This window comes from Monodelphis domestica, chromosome 7 (genome assembly GCF_027887165.1).
Source record: "Monodelphis domestica isolate mMonDom1 chromosome 7, mMonDom1.pri, whole genome shotgun sequence".
In the NCBI taxonomy this organism is placed as follows: domain Eukaryota; kingdom Metazoa; phylum Chordata; class Mammalia; order Didelphimorphia; family Didelphidae; genus Monodelphis; species Monodelphis domestica.
This window is the reverse complement of record NC_077233.1, coordinates 66,295,917-66,313,855: the sequence shown is the minus strand read 5'-3', so window position 1 is coordinate 66,313,855 and position 17,939 is coordinate 66,295,917. Positions and strand designations below refer to the sequence as shown.

General features: G+C 36.6%; 1 protein-coding gene across 2 annotated transcripts in view; it reads left to right on the top strand.

The window, feature by feature from the left end:
* The window catches only part of PTPDC1 (protein tyrosine phosphatase domain containing 1), a 99,413-nt gene extending 92,749 nt beyond the window's left edge, over positions 1-6,664 (top strand). For both annotated transcript variants that reach the window (XM_016424547.2, XM_007500360.3), the window contains 3 exons: positions 1,902-2,087; positions 3,069-3,179; positions 4,307-6,664. In XM_016424547.2, the coding sequence (XP_016280033.1) occupies positions 1,902-2,087; positions 3,069-3,179; positions 4,307-4,423 (414 nt within the window). In that variant the 3' untranslated portion in view covers positions 4,424-6,664. The remainder of the gene's footprint in view (positions 1-1,901; positions 2,088-3,068; positions 3,180-4,306) is intronic.
* Positions 6,665-17,939: the final 11,275 nt, after the last annotated feature.

Here is a 17,939-nt window from a genome sequence, read left to right as displayed (position 1 = left end):
ACTATCATTTTACATACCTAGAGTTCAGAAATAAATAGGCATGACCTCAGTGCGTGGCCTCGCCAAGACAAAGTAATAATTAAATTTGAGCCATAAATCTGAGGGGTAAATAAAGCATTTGTTGAAGTGAAGCTTTCTTCATTCATTAGAAGGGCAATTTCTTTGTTTGGCTACATGACTAACCATTTTAACAGATTAGTCTTTTAAATGTTTAGGTATGAGTGAAACCTTTAAAAAAAAAAAGATGTTTAGGCATAGAATCTTCTTTGCTTCCTGTTCTTGCCTCTCTCTTAAAATTGTGACATTGCTTAGAATTCACATTGTTTTTCCCTTAGCCCCACTGCTCATTATTTCGTTAAGTGGCACCAGAGAAATTTAGGGATTTGGGAAGAGTTGTGGAATGACTTTGCAGAAATAAGGCTACCTGGCATGACAGCCCACTGAAAATCTGGGGTGTTTTTGTTTCCTTTGCTTCTGGATCCAATTAGTTCTTGAACTGAAGAGAAGTAAGGTAGAGAAACTGCTTCTGCTCAAAGGATAATTTAATATAATTTAACTTACTAAAGAACAGTGTTTTTTCTTACAAAGCTCAGTGTGTTTGGCAGATTTTTTAATGGATTAAATTCTAAATTTTTAGATAAACCAAATCCAGTTCCATTTCACAAGACTTCAGAACAGCTCAATCCTATAAATCAATTGGCCAAGAAAATTCTTTGGGTAGAAATAACCACTGGGCTCTTTAAGCCACTCTGGTCCTTTGGAAACTGCTAGTTTAGCTTGGGCTTCCGAAGTTTAGGTTCAGTTTCTTACCACCCATATGGTACTGAAGAAAGGGAATAAGAGATTTTACTGCAAATGAGTAAAAATAAAGTTGTGAGAAATTAAAGAGGACCCCAGTACTGTTAAGGCTTCATTTTATTTACTAAAACATATTTGGGCACTGTCAAAAATACTGAAATTGGTATATAATTTCTTTCTCATATGACTTCACTCCATCTCCTCTCCCTACCCATAGCTCCCAAATAGACTAAAGTATAAAGCCTCACATTTAAGGTTGTTTACAAACTTGTCATTTTTCTCAAGGCTCTTAGGCAGTTTTCATCCTATGAGAATACAGTGTGGTATTTTCATCAAGTTTTACATAATTACATTATAATTATTTTTTTTAAGTTAGTAGAGAAAGATCAACTTCCAAAGCATTGTGAGTTGATACACTGAAACCTTTGAAAAATACTTCATAAATGTAAGTGGCTGTTATTTTTATTCAGACTCAAAAGCTATTCCATAAATTCCACTGTAATTTATACAAACTTTCTGAATAATATACTTTCAGTATGAATTCTATTACAATGAAGTCTGATATTTTGGGTTCCAAATGATGGAGGAACAGTTTCGGTTCTTGAAAACCCCTAACCAACAAATACCAGAGTAGCAAAGATACAGTTAGAACTGGCAGGCAGATCTGGGATCTAGAACCTTTGGGCTTAACCCTTGGGCATGAATTAGAGGGTACTACCAGCACTTCAGTAGAAACAGTTGAATTTATTATCTAATTAGCCAGAAGAATTTGTTTAAAATGTGTTTAAAATGTTCTCCTCCCAATGGCTGTACCCAAGTTAAGCTCCTTCCCAGCTTTCTCCTCACTCTCCTAACTCCCTCTGAGTTGTCTGAAGATTACCCCACAGTTCCAATCCACGGGACCCAGTGTTAGGGTGTGCCAATTTGTATCCCACCACAGAACTTTTATGTCCCAACATCTGAGGTTCCGACTGCTGCCCACTAACATAGTTGGATTTGTCTTAAAAAGTTGGTTTGAAGGGTGCCTTCCCTCTTCAAATGCATAGATTATTAAACCTAAGGCAAATGGTGCCATTTCCCACCTTTTTCCTTTTTTCTTTTAGAAAGAACTGAATTCTCGAGATGGGGCTTGGGAGAGAATATATGGAGAAAGAGATCCTTTCATACTGTGTGGCTTGATGTGGTCCTGGGTAGAGCAACTAAAGGAACCTGTTATAACCAAAGAGGATATTGATATGTTAGTTAGCAACTATGCTGATGACTCAGAAGCACTTTCATTACTTGAAAAGGTAATGTGGCTCTTGTGCTCATTTCTCTGACTGTTGATCACAAAATCCCAGAGCTGGAATGGACCTCAGGCCATCAAGGACCAGGTACCAGTACCAAACAGTACCTGAGCAATCGCATCCCCAACAAACTATATAGGTTCTTTGATTGTTTCCTCTGCATATATTGTTTCCTCAATAAATTAGAATTTCCAGGAGAGGCAAGGATTGCTTCTTTTCTTTTTATCCCATTTCTGCTGTCTTCTCCTTAATTCCTCTCTTTCCTAATCATAGCACTGCAGACATAGTTGAGGACTGTCTGATTAAATGTGAGGTCTGTATTGAGTTTTAGTATGGTCTACGAGTCACTGATGTTATCTTAATTGAAATAATTTTCCCCAGGAAAAATAAGAACAAAAAATATCAAATTCATTGGGGAAAAATACTTAAAATTCAATTCAATTCAACAAACCTATTCAGCACCTACTATGTGCAAGGTACCATATGCTAGGCACTGAGTAGACAGAAATGAAAACTGCTCCATCCTCAAGGATTGTTTCAGGTACATTCTACTGGGTGATTATTGATCTTCATATTCTTTTGGAACTTTTACATCATCATAGTCAGCCTCATTAATGATCAAACTAGTGTATATTTTAAAATTACAATGAAAAATGCTAATATTTCTTTGATAAAGACAGTCAGATGGAAGAGTTGATAGAGAACCAGGCCTGATGTCAGGAAGACCCAAGCTCAAATTTAGCTTTCAGACACTTGACTATCTGTATGACCATTAAGAAGTCACTCAATAGCCTCAGTTTCCTCATTTGTATGAGAATAATAACCCATTTACTTCACATAGTTGTTGTAAAGATCAGATGTTGATATGTAACGTGCACTGCAAACCCTTGACCTATAAAATTTGATTGCAATCTTATTCAGTCTCTTGAAAATGATTTTTTTCTTGTGAAAGATTTTAAAACAATTTTTTTTTTGCTAAAACAGGAACAACACCAGACTATTCTTTGTATCTTGCACTGTATAGTGAACTTGCAGACAATTCCAGTTGATGTAGAGGAAGCCTTCCTTGCCCATGCCATTAAATCTTTCACCAAGGTAAATAATGCTCCCTCTAGTCCCTACCAAGGAATGCATGTATCAGATGGGTACCGGGGTCCTTAAACTGGAAGTTAGGAGTTTATCATTAGTTGTGCTCACCTTAAAGGAGCTGTGTTTAAAATTTGTAGTCATTGTTACATAATTGTGGCCACAGAATGGTAACATTGATATTAGGAAAGCCTTGGGGTAATGATAGTTTTTAAAAGTAGAACTTTAGGGGGAAAACAGCTTATTTTTTAGTTTAAGGGAGAAGCAATTGAATGTTTCAAGTTTTGAAAATGTTTAAAATAATGTGCTCACTAGAAGTCTTATTGAATCTTATTGAGCCAGTTCTGCCTTTGACTGAAATAAGAACCTTTTTTTTGAGTATTTTTGTTTTGGTCTGGAAATTCTTTTTAAAAAGATGATTTCCTTCTCATATAGTTTCTTATTGTATTTGAAGTGGAGGCTGCTTCAGCTAATTTAGAGGGGAAAGTCAGAATGAAAGGGAAAAATCTTCCAGAGGATCTGGTGCCCCCTAGTGGTTGATGTGGAAAATGTTTTAAAGAAAGGAACACCTGGTGTTTCTTTAGTAGATGGATTCTAAACATAATATATTTTGGAGGATAGGTATTAAATGGATACATGCGTGAAGCTGGTGAAATACAAGCCATTCTTTGAAGGAATGCCTATACCTATGTTTTTAACTTTTGTTAAAAATTGAAAATTTGACTGAAAATATTTTGTTTATAAGTAGCTTCTCCAAGGACACTAGCAACCTGAGTAACTTTGGGAAAATCACTAAACCTCTCTGGATCTGAGCTTCCTTATCTATGAACTCAGGAAATTGTATTTGTTTAGCTCATTTCCAAAATCCCTCCTACCTATAGCACATAATTTTATTAATTCATATTAATACAATTAATATTATTATCCATCTCAAAAAAAGGGGGAATCTGTGAAATTCATTCTGTTTATACTTTGTGAGAATAGTGTATAGTTTTGTGCACAATCTAGGTCTGAGTCAGGAAAGTATTTTCATTTCAAATAATTTAAAGGCAGATTATATATTTCCTTCATGGGGCCTTTCTTAGAAAACGTTTGATAAATGAACTCTATTAATATAGTTTTTCCTTTGTTACCAGATTAATTTTGATTCTGAAAATGGACCAGTGGTTTATCACACCCTGAAAAAAATATTTAAGCACGCATTAGAAGAAAAAAGAAAGATTACAAAAGAAGGATCAGAACACACCTCTTAATGTTTACAATTCTTTGTGTGGGGGGGAGGTCTTCTTTGGATCCCAAGAAGGATCGGTTTAATCAGCTACTTTTTCTCCCTTTGATGTTTATTTTAACCTAACCTGAAGACCCTGATAACATTTATGTTTCTATGTGAATATGTTGAAGCTTAAGAGCTGCTTTTTTTGTGGTTTTATTGTAGCATTTCATTTAAAGTGATATTGTTTTGTATTATATATGATATTATATTATTTTGAGGCTATTTATTGACTGAAAAAATATATCTTCAAGCTTTATTTTTTTTGCCATAAAGTCAGTGCCATTTCCTTTTATTTAGTGAATCGCACTAATGTTGTATTAACATTTGAAGTACATGATGTTTACATTAATGTTTCTCTATTTTTCATTGTGGTAGAAACTGACTCTACTTTCCAAAACAATTGTCTTGATGACTGAACTCTCTATGGAGTTTAAAAAATAGATTCTTCAATAGTAAAACAACACTTTATAGCCATTACTTCCTGACATATAACTTAAGTCACCAAGTGTCTTGAAATGTTGTTTTATATTTGTGACTACAAATGTTTCTGTTGCAAGATTTTTAAAGGATTTTTTCATTTGTTTTGAATTACTTTTGTTTTTAATAAGGCAAAATACTTCAAAGTATATTTTTCCAAGATAGGTAGTTTGATGTTAAAAGATTAAATGTAAATTGGTTTGGTAATTTTGTATTTGGGAAAAGCAGATCTGCTTTATTTGTCAGGACCATGAATGAACTTTGCAGCACACCAGCCTTTGCCATCCCAGGAAGGCAGTATCCATTCTCAGGACCTAAAGCCTTATTTCCTCTGTACTGGGTAACTGCTTAGCCAAATAGCTACAAGCTTATCCTCAAATTATCTTTAATAAGAAAATAGGATGAAGGACTGACTGACTTATTAAATAGTAAGACAGAGCCAGGCTTTCGTAAAGGGGGTGGATCTGTGACCCTTGAAAGCATTTTTCACAGTAAAGATAATTATGGGGCAGCAATTTCATATGGGATTATAGAATCCTAGAGGAGCCTTTCAGATCCCCTACACAGGCCCCAGCATATTCTGTCCTTTGGAGTAAGGGCACAGTCACAAAATGTTAACGATTTTTTTTTGTTCTACGAGTTGGTAATAAGTAATGGTTACTCAGCCTCATCTGCAGCTCTGTCTACAAACCCCTAGTGCCACTATGGAAACATCCATATCTTTAGACCAGGTATAACAGGCTGAGATGTTGAGGGAACGGAGAACATTAAGCATGGGGGAGAGATGTTAAAGGAAATTTAGCAGCAAAGCCCCCTTCATCTTCTCTACCATTTCTAATTGTGGGGTTCTGTGGACCCTTTCTCCTCATGACCATTTAATTCCAGAGATATTATTAAGATATTATTCTATCCTCTCTGGATTATATTAGGTTAAATTTGGTGCAAAGAAGCTTTTTCAGTTATCAGCTGAGCTATGTTATGTAGAAAAAGTTGACTTCTTGTCCTCGTTCCTAGGAAAGCAAGCTTTCAGAGTTACAGAAATAATGGCAGTCATCACTGGCATTGTTAATAGTCACTGTAATGAAGACAAGAGTTCAAGTGGCATCCAGGAGAAACTAGCTTTGTCCCATATTTTGTTGATATTTATTGAAACAGCTCTGAGGAAATGGGCAGGGTGTTCCACCTGTCTTAAAGACAATTTCAGAGAAGGCTTGATTGAATTACAGTAGTTGAAATGTTTCCCAATTTATATATATATCACTTTCCACATACTAACTCAGTTGCTGGATGTTAAATTAATTTCTTGAGGAGACATTCCAGTAGTTTGTAATGAACTGAATTCACCTCCATTTGTATAGATGAAGTCATTTCTGAAATTCTTCACTTTCAAGTGCCTGAGTTGGGGGATGGGGAACAACCAAAAATAACCTCTGTTTTAGTCCAAAGTAATAACAAGATTATAGAAGAATCAATTATTAACAAAAATATGCTCTAGAGATGGGCAAATGACAACCATGACTCATTGGACAAATTGATAATTTATAAACAATATTAATTTCAATTTGGCGAGCAAATATGGTATATTCCTGATGCTATTATTGTATTCTGTGGTTAAAAAATAGATGTAAACTGGTCATGAAAATTAGTATATGCCAAGAACCTGAAAGAAATGACTAGCTAAAAGAAATCAGGCTGTAGACGAGTACTGTGTTAATTTTAATAAAAATGGAAATTAGAACTCAAATAGTAGCAGTGTACTTTGTTTAGTCTGTGGAAGGGGGAAGTGGGGGGAGATGGATGAAATGTTCTTTAGGTAAATAATGATCTGAGCTTTAAAAAATCAATCAGTCAAGATGATATAGACATATAAAATCTTAACTGTACTATTTTAAAGATTGATTATCTATTTTAATTATCACCACAGGGACAGAGTGATTTACCCACCACCCAAATAAGCTTTCTTTTAGTAGCACTGGACTTGGATTCTAGCACTGGACTTGGATTCAAGACTTGGGCTAAGTTCTAGTCTCAGTCTTGCCTTCACTGAGCCAGGGGTTGGATTAGGGTGATCATTAAAGTCCTTTGTAACTATAATGTCCTAGGAGTCATCAGATTGTAAGGTTTCCAGCTGGAAGGTAGTTTAAAGACTAATACAAACATCTTACTTTACATATGAAGAAACTGAGGCCAGAGAAGCTAATTGGTTTGCCCCAGGTCATATCCAGCAGCAGCAGAGGGAAGATCATGGAACCAGGGTTCTCCTTTCATGTTGAATCACTCCACTGTGCTACACTGAATCTGGCAGGGTCCTGTGTTTTCTGACCCAAAGGGCCTTCAGCATATCGCTTTCACTGTGACCAAGTGAATTTATGTTCCTCCCTTTGCTGTGCTGATGATTGAACTATAGTTTCAGAATTTGCTTTTGCCCTCTGTAACAGACCACAGCTATTTTAAACATTGCAATCAAGAATCCATTCAAGGACTGCTTATCTCTGCCTGTTAATTTAGCTCAAAGGCACTAAGGGCTCTGCTGATATTTTTAGTCCTATCTTCAGCCTACTTACTAGATTGGCCGGGAGAAATAGCCTTTATGTTTTGGATTAAATTCACTATAAAGCATGAACCACCATTTGCTCTTTTAGACAAATACCACAAGCCAATTTAGACACAATTTCTCCATTTTCTTCTAAGTGGAGAATGCTTGTAGATAAGCTCTGGTCCTATTCTATTTCAAACTAGTCCTAAATTGTTTTAAGCTATTTCTCCCATGAGTTGTACACTGCCATTTCTTTTTAAACTCACTGCGAACTTTGTGAGTACATTGCAAACAGCCTATCCTCTGTACCTTCCACTCCCTCATAATCTCTCTGGGTGCCATCATACCTAAACAAACAGCTCTGAACCAAAAGCCTACGTATGGAGTTCATTCAAAACAAGAGCTTACACACAGGACCTTTTTTGTGTTTGTTCCAAATTAGCTAGCAATAATAAATTTTGAATGCAGATAAGCCCAAGAATGTAGTTTAAATGAATTAAAAAGAATTATCGGGAAATTGGTCGAAGATTAGCTCTGTTCTAGAAGGAAGTTAAGTAGTCACTCACAGTGCTAGATGGCTGACCATTATGTACTGATAAAAATGGCAGGAGAAGAATTCAGCCAATCCTAAGCTTTCTTATTCACAGAGCTGCATTCTATTTTAATTGTGCTTTTAGGGATGAGCTGATCTCTGATTAGCTGAAATACAATAAGACTGATTTATAAGCAATCACAATGGAGTGATTATTCAATAATGGCACTGTGGTCCACCCTCTTTCTACAATGCTAACATCCATTAAAACCACATGATTGAATCTGTTCAGCCATTTTAGAGTCCCTCTAAGAGAATCATGTCATGAGATACCTTCCATTGAAGATGAAAGTTTCGTATATCCTTTGGAATTTACATAGCAATAGAAAACCATTATCTTATGATCCATTCTACTGGCATTCTCTCTTAATTAAATGCTTTCTTTTAGGAAAGGTGGTTTACTCAGGGAATCCGAGGAGGAAAGAATTATTTATACAAACTCCACAACAATTTCTTTACAGAGACTATACCAACACAAGGTATTGTAACTGATAGTTCCTATTAGGGGTCACAGAATCACAGAATTGCAGCGTTGAAAGAGTTCTTAAGTGGTGATTTACTCCAAACCTGAAAGAGAATCCCTTCTCTACAAGATACCCGACAACTGATCATCCAACTTTTGCCTGAAGCCCTCCAATGAGAGGAAACCCTCCTGCCTAATGCAGTTCCGTCTATTTTGGGCATAGCCCTAATTACAGAATCACTGAATTTGTAAGTTGGAAGAGGTCTCAGGTTAAACCTGATCCAAGAGCCTCCACTTTAGCCCACCCCCTAAGTGGTTATCCACCTGTTCAAGGATCTCCAGACAGGTAACTAACTCACCACCACTAGTGGGAGCCCATTCCACTTCTGGACAACTCCAGTTGGTAGGAAGTTTGGCCTTAGAGCAAGCCTAAAATTTCCTTTTTTGCTACTTCTTCCTGTTCTTTCCTGCCCTCTGGGCTGTTAAATTTAAAATTATATCTCTAATAATAAAAATATTATATTCTAAAAGAGGTTTATTAAGGATTGTTAGAAAATCAAGGATACAAAATAATAACCACGTGTGTGCCCATGGCTGATTAGCCCATTCATGACCCCTGCGCTTAGCTTACTTACTACATCATTGCAATGGAAGAGAAGAGAAAGATGAGGGAGAGGTAGACATTACTGCCAGTTAAATACTCATTGTGATCTTGCCCAGGGGAAGACTCAGGTGAGATTATGGGGAATTCTGGGAAATACCAAGGATTTCTGGGGATTGAAGTCTAGGGTTCAAATCTCCATTTTTACAGGGCTAAACAGAAAAAGGCTAATCCCCCTCCCACATGACATTTCTTTAGGCATCTAAATATAACTATCCTGTCCCCTGCCTCTTCAGGCTAAATATCCCAGCACTCAAATGATGTGGACCTAGGACCCTTCACAATCCTGCTTGCCCTTTTCTTGACAATCTTGTCCTTGTCCTTCTTAAACTCTGACAGCCAGAACTGAACACTTCCACATGTGGTCTGACTATGCAGTGGAAATCCTTGCTGGCACATAGGCCTTTCTTAACAGAGTCCGAGATTGCATTTTCTTTTTTAGCTGTAGTTCAAACCAGTGAGCTTCTGCACTGAGCTTCAAGTTTACCAGAGATCCCAGATGCTCTTCAGATGAACTGCTACGTAGACATACTTCTGCCATCTTTTATTTGTGAAGCTGATTTTTTTTAACCTAAATGTAAAACTTCCCAGCATTAACTTTTATTGAACTAGATTCATCCTAGCATTCTGGCCTGTCAGGATCTCTTTGGAACCTGTGTCAGCCATCATTCCCAGTTCTGTGTCATTTGTACATTTGATAAGTATACTAAGTGTGCTTTTATCCATGTCATTGATTTTTTTTTTAAACCTCAAAAGCACAGGACCAAGCACAAACTATAGTAAATTTTCTTGACAATTGTTGCTATTGTTCAGTTGTGTCCAACTCTTCATGACCCCATTTGGGGTTTTCTTGGCAAAGATACATGTCATTTCCTTCTCTAGCTCTTTTTAGAGGTGTGAAAACTAAGGCAAGCAGAATGAAGTGTCTTGACCAGGATCACACAGCTAATAAGGGTTTCAGGTCAGATTTAAACTCAGGAAGATGAGTATTCTTGACTCCAGCCTGGGTGCACTGTCTTGCTCCTAATAATTAAAGCTATCCTAGATTGGAATGTGTTGCCTCATGAGATCATAACTTCTCCCTCACTGAAAAACTTCAAGCAGAGCCTGGATGACCACTTGTTGGGGATAAAATTCAACATTTATTAAGTATTTATTATTTAAGACACTATGCTTCTGGAGATGACAAAAATGAAGCAGTTTTTACCTGCAGAGTTTACTTTTGGGGTGTGGAGAGGGAACAAGATCAAGCATGTACACAAAGAAGTTTATATGAAATGCAAGAGGAAGATGGTGCTAATGAATGGGGGTGGATGGGGAAGAGAGGACCAGGAAGGACCTCATATACCGGGTCAGGTCAGGTTTGGATTAAATAGTCTCTGAGGTATCTTCCAGTTCTTTGATTCTGTAATCGTATGAATTAAAGCAAGATATCAAGGAATCAGTCAATGGACAAGCCCTCAACCTAATCGCTGATAGCATCTCATTTACCAACATTGTCAGGGTCTTCGCTCAGCTCCTGTGTCAATTCTCTCTTGGGCATCCTGCAGTAGGACTGTGGGCTGGAGTCAGAGGACCTGGTTTTGAATCTTCACTCCTTAGAATAATTACCTCCTTGAGGCTTCCATTTCCTCTATAAAATAAGGGAGTTGGAGTAGGTGATGACAAAGGTCCCTCCAGCTTTAAATATGTGAGCCTGTGATCCTTCTGACTGCTGCTTTGTCTCTTCCTGGATCATCCTCCATTTCCTTTTCATCAAGAATGGAAGTTACTTGGGGCTCTCTCTTAGGTCTTCTCTAATCTCACAAATCTCACAAAAATCTCGGTGATCTTATGACTGGTCATGGATTCAATGATTATTGCTACTTCGATGACTCTCAAACCTATATTTTCAGCCCATAATCTCTTTCTTGAAAGCTAGTCCCCATTTTCTAGTTACCTCAAGGGCATGTCTATCTGGATGTCCCACCATTTCAAATTCAATGTGTATATAATGGAACTTAACTTCTCCCCAAACTCAACCTCTGTCAAACTTCCTGAATTCTCTCCATCATTCCATTTATCTTTGATTTTTTCCTTTTCCTTTACCTCCTCTCTTAACCTAGACTGTGGGTAATCTTTAATTCTACCTCTCCATTTTTTGCATCTGTCCCCTTCTTAACCTTCTAATACAATCACTGCCCTCATTCATCACTTTCTTCTTGGACTAATGCCATAGCTACCTAATTAGGCTCCCTGCTTTTCTCTCCTGTCTCCAAGTCATCCTCCACAAAAGCTGCCAAAATTAATTTTCTTAAGACACAGATTGTAATGTGTGACTCTTATGCTTCTTTGTATTGGGTATAAAGTGGTTTTGGGTCACCCAACTGTCACATACATTCTCCTATTTCTGGGCCTATAACATTTAAAGAGTCAAAAATCTTTAGGAGCTCCTTATTGACCTCGAAGCTAAAAAAAAAAAAAAGACCATGGACTGTCAATAAAATTCATCATCTTTTGAGCCATTTCATTTTATTCCCTTTATCACATTCTATGTTCCAGCCACTCTGGCCTGTGAGCTGTTTCCTGAACTCAACAATGTTCCTTCTCCCTTTTCTGTGCCTCCCATGTACTCTCTTCCTCCTTACCTCTTAAATCCTAGGCTTCCTTCAATGCTTAGTTAGCTCAGGCCTTGAAACATAAAAGGTCCTGAACAGTCACATTCTAATCAAAGCTTTTCCTTATTCCTCTAATTGTTAATGTTGCCACCTTCTGAATTATCTTACATTTATTTATCTTACATACTTATTGGATTTCTCCCCCTCCCCATTTTTTGCCCAGTAAAATGTAAGGTCCTTGAGAGCAGCCTGGGACTAATTTGGCTTCATATTTGTACCAGTGTCTTACATATAGTAAGTGCTTAATAAACGTTTGTTGAATTGAATAAGTTCTATATAAACAGATTTTTCCAAATAACAGGAGCTTACTTCTTCAAGTGATAACATTTTAACCATTAGTAGTGGAAATATTTCTCTTTTTTGTTATAATTTATTTATTTAGAATATTTGTCCATGGTTACATTATTCATGGCTTTATCCCACCCTTCTTCCCCTTCTCCCTCCAGGAGCTGACAAGCAATTCCCCGAGTTATACATGTATCGTTGTTCAAAGCCTATTTACATATTATTCATATTTGCAAAACCCCAATCATATCCCCATCAAAACACATGATTGATCCTGTTTTTCTTTTGCATTTCTGCTCCCACAATTCTTTCTCATAAGTCCCTCGGAATTGTCCTGGATCACTGCATTGCTGCTAGTGGAGAAGTCCATTCCATTCAGTTGTACCACAGTGTATCAGTCTCAGTGTACAATGTTCTCCTGGTTCTGCTCCTCTCATCATCACTCTGCATCAATTCCTAGAGGTTGTTCCAGTTCAGTAGTGGAAATATTTCTAAAAATCTATCACATTCTTTGTAAAAATCTTTCTTTCTAAAAAATCATTAATTTCTAACACCTACCACAAAATCTATCGTATATGTTCTGGAAGCAGGCCCAGACCAAAACTCATCCTAGCATCCCTCGCCTGTAGGGATCATGGAGTGCCTACAAACACTCCTTGGATCTTCTTTGCCTACTGACTGAGCCTCGAGGTGCTTCCTCCTCCCTTCCCTCCTTCTCCCCAGGGTTGGGATGATGGGCTCAAACACAGTCTCAATCTGCACAGAACAGACTTCCAACAATGGCCATTTCATCCACCGAATTTGGAAGTAGCCAAAGTGAGAAGACCGTGCCAAGAAGCTATGACTGCGTAGAATCATCTACAAACCGTAACTTTCTCTATCATTGTATCCCCTTCGATAAAGCCTATACCAGCAAATAGCAGTGGGTTTGTTCTATTATGCAAGATGATGAGAATCTTCCAAGCCCAGTATCAAAACAATATTTTTCTCTTCTTTCTCTAACAGATGAGAGTATATATATATACTTTTTTTTTTACCTTTTCTTGATATCCTCAGGGTCACCATTGAGCACATTAGTTTTTTATTGTGATTGTGTGCCTCTTTGTCTCTATACTAAATGGCCCCACATTGCTGTTATTTTTTAAAATTTGGTCTACTTTTTGTAGGGTCTCCTGATCTCTTTCATGGCCAATATCATTTCTTGCTTGCAACAGTGTGCCTGTCTCAAGCCTCTTCCTCTTTCCTTTCTCCCTCCCAACCCACTTCTAATCTCCTAAATATCGAAACCAGATTACCAAATTGATTAGGGTATTGTCTAAATTAGGAGTCAATGGATTCAGTGAGAACCAGCCTTAAAAAAAGTCAACATGAACTTGATGGCATCTCTTATGGCTGCTTATGCTTATGCTATGGCCTTTTGGCTTCAATAATTTTGAAACATTTAAGTGCCTTCTAGGTATAAAACATTGCAAAGCAAGAAGGTACTGTACAAAGTAAAGCAACAGATGGGTTTCCATGCTCCTGTGGATGTTCTATAAAAACACCACTGTGGTTATTAATATGCTCCATATAATTGAAACTCTTGAGTAAAGTCTCTAGATAAGAGGCATAATGTACTTCCTCTAATTTTAGCATTGCAAACATTAATCCAAATGCAGAAATTAATAGCTCTCGATTGACCTATAATAGGTGTCTGAATCCTTCTCAAGTCTGAATCCAAATTAAAATTATAATCAAAATGCTGTCAGCGGAAAAGGCATACAGATCAGAAATGAAGTTCAATCTAAAATCAAGTATCTTAGGAATGATGAATTGGTTTAAGACTTTGTTCACTGGCACAGCTCTTCAATTAACAAGAAGAGAATGGAAACACCATGCAGGGGTACAATTTCACTGCTTTTCTCAGTGCATTTCTCACCTGTTGCTTTCAATAGAGAAAGGAGTTGGGATACCTATTGAGTTTTACAATCCTTGTCAGATATTTAGATTTAGTCTTGGGAAATCTTGATACAAAAAATTTTACAACAGCCTTTCTTTTCTAAACATTAATTAATTCTGCAGGTTACATTATAAATCAAACTATCTTTAAGTGGTCTTAAATTAGGTATTAAATATCAGGATTTTTTAATTTGCTGCTGAGAATTTAAGATGCTGTGTACAGGAGGGGAAAAGATCTGTTCTTTTGCTACCAGACATCCCCCTCAATTCTGTCTCTAAATATTACTCATTAGAAGTAAAACATTTCTTTTCCTAGCATCTGACTAATGCTTGTATTTTTCTTTTGGCCACCACCCATTCAGAATACAAAATAATTCACCAGATGTTTGCTTTCTATATTTAAAGGTTAAGAGAAATTTGTTTGTCACAGCCACATAATAAAGCACATGCTTATTTTTATTCAGGAATTTATTTGGCAAAGGATTTTTACTAACCGCTAATTATAAGGTACAAAAATGTAGATTTTAGTCTATAGTTTTATTAAAAGGCTTTTAGCTCATCTGATTTAATTTTTTAAAAAGACTTACTCTTGTTGGAGGGCCCACCTAGTACAGTCCACGTATTCTTAGACATAAAAAAGGTAGGGTAGGGTACCTAACTGTGAAATAATGATTTACAGGATCAGCTTTGGATATGGGAAGACCTCAGTTCCAGTCCTGCTTCTGACATATATTGGGGTGTAACTGTGAACAAATCACATTTAATGTTGTGGTGTTCTAAGCAACTCTTAGACTATAAATTACAGAGAAGTTATCTAGCTGAATTGACGTCCATATAAAATTCTTCCAATGAAATCATGGTTCTAGGACAGGGGAGTGTATCAAAAAAGCAGCAGTATTGGCTTATGAGAAGTTCCCTTGGGTCAAATGAATTCTCTAATCAGGAAATGTGAAATGGTACTTTGGTAAAGTATTAAACAAAAGGTCACAAACTTCCTTTAATGCATACAAATAAGCCAAACCTCTATAGAGCCATGAAATCCAATAGGATAAGATGATCATTATTTTTATATTGATTTTAATTAAGGTTAACTTTTATCTTCAAGAGATAGCCCTGTGGCATATGCATTTATACACTGGTTTAGGGGTGAGGAAGCAATCTCTAAGAATCCTCTGAAATGCTTAATCCTTTGCTCCTATCTTCACAGAATCACAGAATTTCAGATGCTGGAAGGCATCTCAATGGTCATCTAATTCAATCTATGCCTGAAAAAAAAAAAAAGCCTTCCCTCTACAATATGCCTGAGAAGTGAGGTGGTCATCCAAACTTTGTTTGAAGACTTTCAATGAGGGAAGGGAGATAAACTCACTACCTCCTTAATCATGAACAAGTGATACCTGTGAGACTGTCACTCACTTCAAGTTACAAACATCCCCCTGAAAACCCTTCACCTTCCTGTACACAGGCAATATGAAAGAGACTGTCAGTCTGTCAGAGTCTGTCAGTCACTGGAATCTGTAAAGCTCAATGACATGTAATTTTTAAAGTTCTTGAAACTTGAGAGAAATATAGTAGTGAAAAAGAATTAATTTAAATGTGCAAATTAGCATGGGCAGGGAAAGTTTTGTGGAAGTTTCTTGTGCATATCCGAGTGGCTTACAAAAAGGCAAAATAGTAGACATGATAAAAGAATGTCAGAAATGGGACAAGTAAGAAAAAGAGTTGATCACATTAGGGTGAAAAATAAGGGAAAGATGGGGGGGGGGATAAAATCAAAAGCTACTACCTTAAAAAAAAGGTTTGGATTTAAAGACAAGTTTCAAAATCAAATTAAAAAAAAAATTAAAAATGTTAAAGTAGGAATATCAGAGGTTATCTAGTCTCACTCACAGCCAAAGCATGAATGCTATCTACAGAATTCCTGACAAAGTCTTCCAGCTTTTCTCTTGAAGATCTCCAATGACAAGAAATCCATCTTTCAAAATAACCCAGAATATTTTTTCAACAATTCAGAAAATTCTCCTTGGCACAAAGTAAATGTTGAATAAATGTTTACTCTATCAAACAAAAAAATCTGCCTCTTTGTGATTTCTAACCTTTTGTTCTAGTTCTGACTTCTAGAACAGAACAGAAAAAGTTTTATTCTTTTTCTGTATGATTAGCTCTTTTAGTAAAGAGGTTCTTAATCTGGAGTCTGTCCATTTTTTTTTTGTAAAAACATTTTGGTAGTTATATTTCCTTCATAAACCCAGGTATTTAATTTTATGTATTTAGTAATCTTATTCTGAGAAGGGGTCCATAGGTTTCACCATATTGCCAAAGGGATCCATGCCAAAAAAAAAAAAAGTGAAGAAACCCTGGTTAAGAGGGTGACTATGAACATGGTTCCTCAACTGACCCTCCTGCCACATGATTCCTAATTTGCTAAATGTCTTTTGAGAGCTATCAATCACTTTAAGTAGAAGTGTTAATAATTCAATAAATTTTTCAAAAACCACCCACTTTGTACAAAGTACTGTTCTCAGTGGATACACGATAAAGTTTTGTTCCTTTTTTCCTTTCACCTATGAACATAGGAAGAAAAGCAATACTAATCAAAAAGAAATATTATACTGAAAAAAATCTTTGCAACAAATTTCTCTGATAAAAGTCTCATTTTTAAGATATATAAGGAACTGGGTTAAATTTATAAAAATAAAAGTCATTCCCAAATTGATAAATGGTCAAAGAATATGAATAAGCATTTTTAAAAAACCTTTACCTTCTTAGAATCAATTCTTTGTATTGGTTCCGAGGCAGAAGAGTGGTAGAGCTAGGCAATGAGGGTTAAGTGACTTGCCCAGGATCACACAGCTGGGAAGTATTTGAGACCAAATTTGAACTCAGGTCCTCTGGACTCCAGGCCTGGTGCTCTATCCACTGTGCTACCTAGCTGCTCCTAAATACACAATTTTCAGAAGAAGAAATCTGAGCTATCAATAACTATGTGGAAAAATGTTTTAAATCATCAATAACTCAGGTAATGTACATTTAAACAACTCTGAAGTACTGCCTCACATCCATTAGATTGACAAAGCTGGCAAAAATAAAAAATGGCAAATGCTAGAGTGGCTATGGGAATGGTCCAGACACTGAAAAATTTGCTACTATGCCCCCAAAAACTTAAACTATGCTTAGCCTGTGATCTAGAGGTACTTCTACTAGGTCTATAACAAAGTATAGTATTTGAATGTGATGGAACACATGGCTGTTGTCCTATAAGAAATAAAGAAAGAGGGGGCAGCTGGGTAGCTCAGTGGATTGAGAGCCAGGCCTAGAGAGGGGAGGTCCTGGGTTCTAATCTGGCCTCAGGCACTTCCTAGCTGTGTGACCCTGGGCAAGTCACTTGAACCCCATTGCCTAGCCCTTACCACTCTTCTGCCTTGGAGCCAATACACAGAACTGACTCCAAGACGGAAGGTAAGGGTTTTTATTAAAAAAGAAAGAAACGAAGAAAGAGAAACCTGAGAAGACAAATCAACTGATGCAGAATGAAGTGAGCAGAATAAGCACAATTTATACAACAATATTGTAAAAAAAAAAACAAAAAAAACTGAAAGAAAAGTTCCAATCATCACAGCAACTAGCCACAATTCCAGAGGACTCATGATAAAACATGCTACACACCTCCAGATAAAGAGCTGAACAATTTAAGGTACATTCTGAGATGGTGGAGAGGGGGAAGGGAACACATGACCTTGCTTTCTCAGGGAGGAGGGATGGAGAGGATCTGAAAATAAAGTAAAACTGAATTTATATATATATATATATATATATATATATGTATACATGCATTTTATATATATATATACATATGTATATATACACACATATACATAAAGTATATT